We start from the raw sequence: 12055 nt of genomic DNA, 5'->3' as shown, positions 1-12055 counted from the left end.
GCACATCGCTATAAGTATAAATATCATCATCGATTTCTCTCTTCCTCTTTTTCTTACTTTTTCTTACATTATCTCGAAAGTAGTCGTAGAGAGGCTGTAGAGAGGCCGATGATCATTTTTATCTCCCCTCTCTCACTACTTCCCTCCCCATCTATCTCTCTTTCTATAAGAGCGCGCGTATGCATATACATGCATACGTACATATGCATATATACATACGTATATATTTTTCTCTATCACACTTGCCTAGAATTTTCAGTAAGGACCAAGATTCTATCGTTCGCTCGATTACATCTCCCGCCCCCCGGATATATTATCGTTACGCGATGCGGCCTTCGCCAAGGCCCAAGCTACTAATCCTTTGTTTGCAAAGATATTCTGAGCCAAGAAAACCAGTTCTTCTTTTACTACTGCACTTCAACCATGAAGGCAGCAGTGCAGTGTGCGTGTACACATACGTTGTTACTCTTTTTACCAAGAAGACGCACCGTTGTATGTTGTAAATTGCAAGCGAAAACCGGGAAACGATAAAATCCTCGTAATCACGATTATTACGAGGACTTGGGTAGGCCGTGGATGAGGGTGGAAAGGAAGGAAGGAAGGAAGGAAGGAAGAAAGGAAAAAAGAAAAGGAGTAAGAGGTGAGAAAAATGCAAAAGAGAAAAAAAGATTAGGTAGGAAGGAGGAGAGGAGAAAAAAAAAGAAAGAGGACGGTAGGCGCCGTGTCTCGAAGATGTTAAAAGGGTGGAAGACTTGCTTGCAACGATGTTGCTGCGAGTGCAGATTTATGAACGAGAATATATCCGATTATTTGAACCTGAGAGAATTAGAAAAAGGATAAAAATTATTAGCATGGACCGATTTCACAGCATTTATTTTCCATGATAGCGAAGTTACAAAAATACATGAGTGAGAAAAGTCGATAAAACTTTTCATTAAAAAGAATTTAGAGAGGAGAGAGAGAGAGAGAGAGAGAGAGAGAGAGAGAGAGAGAGAGAGAGAGAGAGAGAGAGAGAGAGAGAGAGAGAGAGAGAGAGAGAAAGAATTAAATAAGCCATGTTTATTTATCATTATTCTTCACGTTCATTATTTTATTTACACGCGTGCGTAAGTACGTTTATTGTTTAGATGCAATACGCACCGCAACGATCAAGGTCATGTTGCTTTTTATTCGCCCGGAGAAGGAGAGGAACACGAAGAAGACGAAAAGGACGAAGGAGAGAAAGAAGATACGGGGTTAAAAATAGCCTCTCTCGGTGCAAAATAAAAACTAACTGAGATGACCACCGAGCGATGGACGTATAAGAAGAAAAAGAAAAGAAGAAGGAAGAAGGAAAAGAAGAAGAAGAAGAAGACGAAGAGAAGAACGAAGGAGGTGCATGAGTCGGGATAAAAAGAAGAGAATATCAAAAACAAGGACCGTAAGGGGTCCGAGATGGAGGATGGTAAAGAAAAAGAAGTAGAGTGAGAAAGAAAGGGGAGAGAAAATAAGTTCCTCTTGCTATTTTAACTCACTAGGATAATATATCCCTCCTCCCTTCCTATAAATATGGTTATTTTTTTGTTGAACTCGCCATAATAAAAAAGAAGAAAAAAAAAAAGAAAAAAGAAAAGAGCATATGCGAGTTTAATGGTTGTGTATATAAAAGTATACCCGAAGGAATCATTTCTCAGCACCCTTCGTTTCTTCTTACTCGTGCTTGTTTCATCAACGATCGCACGAAACGCAAGTAGCCAGTCCTCTTCATCCTCATCGCGTCTATCTACGTTCTCCTCTTCACGGGATTCCAGAAGCTCTTTAGAATAGATCGTAGGCGCCAGTCGATGAGGACGTTCGTGCACGCGAACACCACGACGAAGAGCACCAACGACGGAGATGGCGATGGTGTTTCTCCGTAAATGAAGAAGAAGAGGAGTATTTTCCTTCTCTCTTCTTCTTCTTCCTCTTCTTCTTCTTCTTTCCTTCCTTCTATTCTTTTCCTTCTCCTCTTGTTCTTTTTTTTTCCCCCTTTCTTCGTCTCTGGAGTCAACGTAATGCCTGGACGGCTATGCGACGCTGCTGTTGGCCGAGGTAACGCGGCCGAGGGCAACCTTCGGCCGTTCTCAGACAGGGCCGAGGATTGAAGGAAAAAGAAGAGGGAGCCGCCGGGAGAGTTGGAACGGGTTCTCTCCTCCGGGCCGGGTGCGCAGTCCAGTCGAAGACTCACGATGATAGTGAACGCCCGATGAAGAATCTTCCCCCCGTCCAACAGAACGAAGAGACAGTCCGCGACTGCCCCGTCGAACTCGAGCGCCCCAGGTCAGTGCACGTTCCTCTCTCTTTCTTTCTTTCTCTCTTTCTCTTTCTCTCTCTCTCTCTTTCTCTCTCTCTCTCTCTCTCTTTCTCTTTATCTTTCTCTTATATAAATGATTTTTTTTTGACCCAATCCATCGATCGTGGGACCATCCATTTTCCTCATTTTCTATTTCCTCAAGTATTTTCTTTCTTTCTTTTTTCTTTTTTTTTCCCTTTTAGTTTCTTTTTCTTTCTTTATTATCAGTTTAATTTAATTATTTCATTATATGTGATCTCCAACGATTTATTTATTTTTCATACACATTCATTCACTAATCATTTGATAGATCTTTTCTTCGAGCAGAAAAACGTTCTAGCGAAAGAGACCAATTGGCGGGAGCTGCTACCAATCTTCCGGCTTTTCAATCCGCGAAAGTGATCTCCCAAGCTCATTTCGTAGCTATGTAATATACTATGATGTACTCCACTAAAAGCTGCTTGCGTGCAACATTGTTGACTCTTGATCATCCTAGATGAGATTAATACGTCAACGTAGTATATCTTTAAGTTTTTCTTACGGATCGACACTCATTTCTTCTTCTTTTTAACATATTAGTTATTCGTAGTATAGCGTTGGCGACGTGTTTACCGTGTAATTATAGACGTCCGCGGCTACGGTGCCGCCCGGCACGAAGTCCTGTCAAGGGAAAACTTTCATTTTCTACCGAACGATCGGCAAGAGTCATTTGCAAATTAACGTTGTATTTGTTTCATTTATGCATGCTTGAGAGACCGCTTACTACATACATAACATGTTTGCATTGCATACGTGTGTGTATAAACGAAGAATATAAGATCTATATCGTATAGAATGCAATAAAGAGCTCGATTCGTTTGTAGTATCTTTATGTATGATTCGCATCGCAATTAATTCATCGTCGGTTCGTAATTGTATGTTGTAATTGCACGATCGATTAAAATGGAACGATCATATGTAGTCCCTTCATTTCCGTTCATTTTATTGTTTCACTCATCTTTCCCATAATTTCTGCTGTTTTTTTTTTTCAAAATTTAACATATTAAGTCCATCGATTTTAATAAATTTCATTGATGAAAAACGATCGACGATTCATATCGATAAGTATCCCTTTTTCTTTAGCCGATATAATCGATCGATTGACGGATGTAAATTTATTTTCTTTCAAAATAGATTTTATCACGAAACATTTGTTAAAGTTTCATAATTTTTTTTTTGCACGGAATTTCATTCGTAGAGTCATCATCTTTCGAGTCAAGTCGAGAAGTGCAAAGGCCGTCCTCGAGGCATAATTTAATAACGGACGAACGATAGAAGTGCTTTCGCCGTAACTGTAAACGAAGTTCGCAAGCGAAATAACCGTGTATGCATGTAGTTATATTTATAGACGCAAATATACGTGCGGTCAACTTTGAAATTATTTTCAAACCTGATAATCATAATCGGGCACATGTGTCCTCGAAATAAACAGGAAAAACGTTTAGCAGTTCCGTTGCTTTCGCACGAGAGACACGGCCCATTAAAAATGGATTAAATCAGTGGCTTTTTGTTTTATTTATTCATGTTCTTCACGTCCATGCAAATTATCATTATCGAAGATTTTAATATGCCACTATTTATACTGACGCATCGTGTTTAATATATGATACGTAAATTTGTTTTTTACATGTCGAATGGAGACCTCTCTAATAATAAAAAATGATTGTATTTTTAATATCCAATTGGTTGCGAAAAATGAGTTCAGACAAAGTTTTATAGAGATCGACATTGATTCAGTTCCCGTTATAATACATATTACTTCGTTATAATTAAAATTACATTTGCACTTGTAATTCCCAGTCAATACTGACAATTACGGATTCTTATAAGTCGAGTACCGGTTACCCCCATAGTAGTTAAAGCGTTAACGGATTTATCCTTACGCGGCAAAGATTTCTTTTTACTTCGACGAAGGAAAGAAAGAAATAGCAGGCGAACGCGAGTCCCCTCAGGTTCATTGACCCAAGAGTTAAAGATTTTCCAAATGAAAAAGTTGGTCTGTTCGCTTAAAAAAAAAAGAAGAAAAAGAAAGAAAGAAAAAAAAAAGATTGAAAAACTTTCTTTACTAAAAAAAACGAGGCTCCGTTTAAACGATATAAACCCCCAATGAAGATCGCGATCGGTGTACATGAGCAGCAGTATATATTCTAAAGAAAATCCTCCGGGGAGAACCAGTTTCATTCTCTCGCGAATAGGAATGGTACTTAAAGGGCTCGCGACAAGTTTAAGGTTTTACCTTATGGCAGACGATAAGAAAAATATACGCGGTTTATAAATATAAATCCGAGAAAATGCACAGTAATTAGCGGGAACATGTTTTTACAAAGAGTCACCATAAATGGTGTCAACGACGTGATATTTAAGTTCCTGGCGCGTCCTTAGAAGGTCCCTATATCCCGCTCAGGTTCTTCTTTTATCCCGTATCCCGTGCGATTACAGGCGTTTCTTTTTTTTTTCTTTTTTTTTTGTATGAAATTTCTTTTCTTCTCTAAACTTATACTATTTTCTCTTAATAATAACAATCTTTACATTTATGAATCTAATTACTATCAGTCACCTTGTATATATATATATATATATACATTCACTTGCGCATACGTGATGAAATCATCAAAACAAGTCAATTGACGAGCGGAAAATATGCTGGAAGATTTGCAATATTGTCGGAGAATATTTTTCTTCTTATAGATCTTAAGAGTAGATACGGACCGTTAGAGGCTAAACGTGTCTGCACACAATTTGGTATATTCTACTTGGTTGCTTACTCTCTCGGAGCATTTTTGTTGACTACTCCTCTCTTTGAGATAGGGAAGCCAATAGAGTGAATGTATATGACTGAATGAGAGAGAAAGATAGAAAATAACGCATATAAGAAACGTAGAGCCATTAAAACCGGTGTAGTATATATTACGTTTCTCCCTTTCTGTTCAGTTTACACGAGATGTTAGCGTACTTAAGCATATTCCCACTTGACCGATCGGGGTCCGTGCGTCAATTGCTCTCAGATAATTAAAAGCTCGTGTTCAACGAATTTGCTCATGCACGACTTTAAAATAGCTCATTCGTGCGATTTCGTCGTTCGAACAAAATACGTTGACGATTATGATTATATTTGGTTTGCTTCTTCCGTTCCTTCTCCTTCTCCCTCTTCCTCCCTCTTCCACGTTCCTCATCCTTCTCTTCCTCATTCTTCGATTCACGTCGACCTTACTTGTTAGATCTTCCGTGACCATGTAAGTCATTACATAAATCGAACATTACCAAATCGGCGTTCTTGAAGGAATCGAATCAGATCTACGTATTTGCAGATAGTAGAAAATTACAGAAGATTATAGAAAACGAACGTCATTTTTATTTTAATGGAGATGATCCCTGACATTTTTTTTTGTATCTCTTTTTTTATTTACTTTTTTTTTTTTATTATTTTTTGTTTTATCTTTACGATAATACATATTCATTTTTATGAAAGAAGGAAAAAGAAGAAAAAACGAAAAAATATAAAATGGCTCAGTCTTTCTTTCTTTATTTCTTTTCCTCTCTCTCTTTCTCTCTTTCTCTCTTTGCAGAGTATCTTGCATCGAGTTAGCTCCGTTGAGCTAAACAGCTCGATCGAAAGTTTCGTAAGGCTACTAGCGCCTTTTTTCATCGATTTACTCTCACTCTAACCAGAACGCGTATTCCTCTCTCTTTCTTTCTTTCTTTCTTTTTTTCTCGAGCATTCTCCGATCAAGAGAGATCTACTATATCGAGGAGAGATCGAATCGTAGAAAGCAAACGGTTGTAGTATACTTCCCAAACCTTCTTAGTTTATATTTTTTTCATTAAGGGAGAAAGAGAAAGGGAGAGGGAGAGAGAGAGAGAGAAAAAGAAAGAGAGAAAGAGAGAAAAAGAAAGAGAAAGAACTCTCGTTTAGTGACATTATCAGGACATAAGAGAATGGATCACTCTTACCAATTTATATTTTATTTTTCCTAAATATATTAAATAGTAATAGCTCGAATCGTAAGGATACAATTTCGTTGAGAAATATGAGATACGCGTTGCATAACGTTTACGTATCCTTCTTCTTTCAATTTTTCCTTCTTTATTTTTTTATTTTATCGTCTCAACGTTGTATTTGATTTAATTTCAATCGTTAATAACGTTCGGAATGTTCAGGGGAAGAAAAAAAAAAAAAAGAAAAAGAAAAAAGGAAGAAGAATAAAATTCCAACTCATGAAAATTCGAATGAGACACATAAATATGTCATAAAATCATTATTCTACAATAATATTGTATATTCGAAACTATAGTTACAGATAACAAATGTGTGAGAAAAAAAGAAAGAAAAAAAAAGAAGAGAAGAAGAAGAAAAATGCAGGAATACGAAGAAAAGTTAATTAATTCACGAGAGTGCATTTTCTGTCTCTCACTATTCCACGTCGTGAATCTACTTTCTTCACGAGCCCTATTCCTCTCCGTGAATCCTTTTCGTATTTGATTCACGCTTCTCGCTTTATATATCGCGAGTCAATATTTTACGGATCACGTGTTTCTCTACGCGTTCATTCCCGTTTAACTTCCTAGCACGTAAATACACAAATAGCGATTTTCTTCTTTCCTCTTTCCTTTGGTAATCGTCGATTATGGTAAACGGAGCACGTTTACGTTACGGTTTCAATGAACGGCGTCTTCTAATGAAAATTACATTTATTCTACACGGACAAACGCGCAAGCCTGATTTCGCATGCGAGAAAAAAAGGATGATCTTCTCGACTAACATCGGAAAACACGTAATCGTTTGAAGCCCTTTATCGAACGATCTTATTATTATTATTATTATTATTATTATTATTATTATTATATTTTTTTATTTCTTTTTTTTTATTATTATTCTTTTTTTAATTTCATCTGTTTTTATCTGAACGATTTGTTTTCTCTGAAAGGGATTGCGCCAAGTTTCAAGGAGCAATTATTTCTTTTAAATAATAAAATTCTTATTTACATTTTTATTTCTCTTGTTCATCTGTATTTCATTTGGAAAATCTTGTCGTGACGATATACAAGTGATATCCTGATCTACTCGAGTGATCTAATTAGCAGGGACGAATGACGTAATGTCGTTCGATCTTATGATTACTAGGATGTAACTCGAAGATATCTACTTTTTCAATCGATTTTAATTTTAGGTAGAAACGTTGAAATATATAATTGCTAATATCTAAGAAGAATTTTAATATATTTTTATTTTATTTTTTTATTTTTATGAGAAAAATCATATAAAGGAAATAATGATAGACTTTTATGTTATATACACTATTCTCGATCATTCGATTTTCCGTTGATCGAGGACGTCGTTAGGTAATCCGTCACGTTAATATCGATAATAATCTTTCTTTTTCTCTCTCTCTCTCTCCCTCTCTCTCTCTCTCTCTCTCTCTCTCTCTCTCTCTCTCTCTCTCTCTCTCTCTATGTACATATATATCCTTTCATACATAAATACACCCATAAATTTCTATTATTCTTAGCTGGATTCTGTATGCATAGCATTGATTATTCTAATACGTACGTAACGTTTAATCTCTGATTTTCCCTCCCTTTTTCTGTTATTTTTCTACACCCTCTAGTTGGGCGATTTCATTAACAAAACACAGAGTTAGAATCGATCCGATCGATTTCCCGTTATTACGACAACAACAGCAGCAGCAGCAGCAGTAGCAACGACAATGACAACGACTAAGACAACGAGGAATGTTAGCGGCAAAACGAAGATGATACCACCGGACGGGGGGTGGGGTTGGGTCGTATTGACCTCAGCCCTTATTGTCAACTTCCTTATCCCTGGAACCGTCAAATCCTTCGGCGTTCTCTTCGTCGAATTCCTTCACGTTTTCAAGGCATCGCCAACAGCAGCCTCTTGGATGCCGGCTCTCTGTTATTTTCTCTACAACTCTTTGGGTAAGGAGATCGGCTTCTTACTATATTATCGTTATGCTAAACATATCCGTGCAACTCTGAGCGATCCATTTACATGAATTAAAATTCTCTTAGTTTATCTAACATGCCATTCGAATAGAACTTATACAAATGTGTGTTTATTTATCGTGTACCATCTTTGTAATAGGTCCCTTGTCGAGTGTTCTCTCTACCAAGTATTCTTATAAAACCGTGACATTAATTGGCGGCACCTTTGCCGCTACTGGAATGATGCTCAGCTATTTTGCTAATTCTGTTTCTTATCTCTACGTTAGGTAAGTAATGGAAAAGAAACAATTTTAATATTACCTATAGATGTATATGTGTGCATGTATGAATAATAATCGGTAAAATTTCTTTATATTTCTTTTTTTCTTCTTCATCTAGTTATGGTCTGATGGTCGGAATCGGTGCTGGTTTATCCTTTCCACCAACGATTTATATCGTCACAGCGTATTTCCAGAGGCTACGTGGTTTTGCCAACGGTCTCTGCATTTCCGGGAGCGCGATTGGGACTATAGTGTTACCACCGCTTCTTCAATATCTTCTTGACTGTTTTGGATATAGGTAACTTGTGAAAGGAGAGGGGAAGAGGATGGCGTTAGAAAGTCGAACGATGCACTTTGAACATCAGAAATAGCACCGATGTAATTGCCCAGTTGCTCGTTTACCATTCACATAAATACGAATATAATTGCCAGTTAGTCATTTAACATTTGTTATTTCTTAGACATCCTAATGGTATAAGTGATGTCATTAAATGTGCGAAAGAGCACATTTGCCGCGTAGATTCGGGGCAAACATTGTGTAAAAGAAATACACTTTTATTTTATTTTTCTTCGTTCTTTCTTTTTTTTTTTTTTTTTTTTTTTTTTTTTTTTTTTTTTTTTTTTAATCTCAAAAAAAGAAACGTAACATTAACAATCTTTCTTTCGTTATTCCAGAGGTGCGGTACTTATTATGGGTGCTTTAACATTGAACACGCTAGTTTGTGCGTTGCTCTATCATCCGGTCGAACAACATATGATAGCCGTTCCCATAGAGGAAGGAATCGATAACGAAGCTTTAAGCTTGGACGAACCGATCGACGAAAAACGTCAATCGATCGATCCGGCGAAATTGAATTCGATTGTTCAGGACGAGAAGAATGAAAAAATCGAAAGTACGACGAAGCAGGTACAAAATTTAACGGAATTATTGAATTATTCGAAGCTGACTACGTCCAAAGAAGAAGGATTTGAAAAATTGACAAAGCCGAATGAAGAAGAGGAGCAAGATCAATGGATCGTCAAGGATCAAGTTATAGAGGATATTGCTAGCGTAGATGACAAGGAAAAAGAGGAGGATCTTCATGATAAATATGACGAAGAAAACGTTAAAGAGACTTCGAGTACAAGCAATAGAAAGCTAGTTGATAAAAAACATTTCGTCACTAATGAACCGTTCAATTCCCGTCAGATTAGCACAATGTCAGATAACGGATCAAACGTATTAGGAATATCGATAAAAATGCATCTCCAAGAGGACAACGAATCCGTGAAATTGGACAAGCCCGTGCAAGTAGAAATCTCTACGCCAAAGCCATCGAAGTCCGAGACTTCATCGACTAAGAGTGAAAGCACGAAGAAAGTATATCTATCTTTTGATTTCAGCATGCTGAAGGATCCGATTTATCTGGTCATTTTGATATCAAACTCGACGTCAGCGATCAGCAATACAAACTTTATGATTCATTTGCCGTCCTACGCAAACTCGCAAGGCTTCGATCAAAATTCATCGGCTCTTTTGTTATCCACTGTTTCAGCTCTTGATCTTATCGGTAGAATAAGTGGTGCTTCTTTATCCGATATAGATTTCGTACCGAAATATTATTATTTCGTCGGTGGCCTTGGAACTAGTGGGATAGCTCTGGCGCTACTACCGATGGCCAATAGTTATGGGATGCTTTCCTTTTTTTGTGCATTATTTGGCCTCTCTTCCGGCATGTACATCGGCATCACGACCGTTATCCTGGCTGACATGCTTGGTACTGATAAACTCAGTTCCTCTTATGGAATCTCGCTCTTTGTTAACGGTGTCCTCCAACTTGTCGGACCGCCGGTTTGCGGTGTCATCTATGAACATGTTGGATCTTATAAACCCATTTTCTTGGCATTCGGTATAATACTTATACTGGGTACCGCTCTCTGGGCCATTGTGCCTCTAATCAAAAGGAACAGTAAAAAAAAGATCGAAGAGGTATAACGGTATAGAAGTGTAATTACAAACTAACCCTCACGAATGAGAAGTATCTTTACTCGTTCGTGTAATTTTTGTGATGACGTCATTCCAAGGAAAGTATACAAAATATTCGTAGATATAAATGCAGGGACTACATAAGCGTATTATTACAATACTTATAGATAATTCATGAGTATCTGAAGTATTTCACTCTCGATTGTAAGAGAAGTGAAAATACTTGTGATCAGTATTTAGCGATTAGGATCACATCACGAATCGTTTTTCGTTAATAATACGATCGATTTTTTTTTTTTAACAATCGTTAGAGTCATTGATCATTAAGTGGTAGATTGCCTTCTAAAGTGACAAAAACACTTTTGTAAGACCAATGTTAGTGTATATGTTTTTCCAAATACAAGATTTTATCAGGCGGATCGTCGATGTACTATCGTTTATCGTTCATAATATTATTATGAGATTTTATCATTGAAAATGCGTCGCGTCGATCTCTTGTTCTATACTCTGGCATTAGTAGTATCTATATTCGTAGTATCTTTACTCTAATTGATTAGTCATGTTGTTTTCTTGTATTTTCTTTTTTTTTTTTTTTTTTTTTTTTTTTTTTAACAGACACCACTCAAACGTTTCATTAGAAATGAATTTCTTAGCTATAACATAGGTGGCATGAATTTTCATAGCTCATAAAGAATAAATTTCGATCATTGAAACGAGATCGAAAATTTTAATTAAATCAAGCCGATAAGACGTTACTTAAATGAATATTTGATAAAAGGCCGTTAGAAGAAAGAAAAAAAAAGAAGGGTGTTAAATCTCCAGATTTTTAACGAACTTAGTTCGCGTTAGACGATTTTTGCATTAGCGATTCACACCGATGCTCCGGGTTCTCTGGGTATTCGTATATATCTAGTCACGCCTGTGCGAATGTACAAAATGCACGCGCGAGCCACTAAAAATATTTTTCTTATTATTACGAAATGGGGAAAATAAGAAGAAGAAGAAGAAAAAAGAATTATCGTGATGCGTGAAAACATGTGGGAGAAGCGTTTGTTTAAAGAAGACGTAACGTTCGTAGGCTCGACTCTATGAGTGCTGAAGTTACAAGGGGCGTGTTGTCATAAATAGTTCTTCGCACTTGGATTGCTCGCTTATCCGATAAAAGAGCATCCAAGAAGACATTGTATGTTTATAATAGCGGTGTATGACGAAAGACGAGAGAAAGAGAGAGAAAGAGAGAGAGAGAGAGAGAGATTCTGCGTTCGAATAATCTAGTAATTCATTAATTATTCCTTTCTTCACGAAGCGCTTATCTATCTTGCTTTAATTATTATTAGACACGCGGTTGCCATCTCAATTATTAGAAATAGAATAATTTTTCTTTTGTAAGAAAAGAAAGGAAGTGTGTCGAGCTTTAAGAGAAAGAAAGAAAAAGGGAGAAAGTAAGAGAGAAAGTAAGATAGAAAAGGAGAGAGAGAGGGAGAGAGAGAGAGAGAGAGAGAGAGAGAGGAGGAG

General features: G+C 36.9%; 1 protein-coding gene across 1 annotated transcript; it reads left to right on the top strand.

Annotated features, from left to right (window-relative positions):
- The first annotated feature begins 1041 nt into the window (after window positions 1-1041).
- Window positions 1042-11327, top strand: LOC118450867 (monocarboxylate transporter 12). The gene is made up of 5 exons (XM_035886879.2): window positions 1042-2298; window positions 7957-8287; window positions 8454-8580; window positions 8693-8872; window positions 9250-11327. Exons 2-5 carry the CDS (start codon window positions 8056-8058, stop codon window positions 10547-10549), a joined length of 1839 nt encoding a protein of 612 aa, XP_035742772.1. The 5' UTR covers window positions 1042-2298; window positions 7957-8055; the 3' UTR covers window positions 10550-11327.
- Window positions 11328-12055: the final 728 nt, after the last annotated feature.

This window comes from Vespa mandarinia, chromosome 8 (assembly GCF_050613455.1).
Source record: "Vespa mandarinia isolate Hongniang chromosome 8, ASM5061345v1, whole genome shotgun sequence".
Classification (NCBI taxonomy): Eukaryota; Metazoa; Arthropoda; class Insecta; order Hymenoptera; family Vespidae; genus Vespa; species Vespa mandarinia.
The sequence above is the reverse complement of the archived record's forward strand: the minus strand, read 5'-3'. Positions and strand labels throughout refer to the sequence as shown.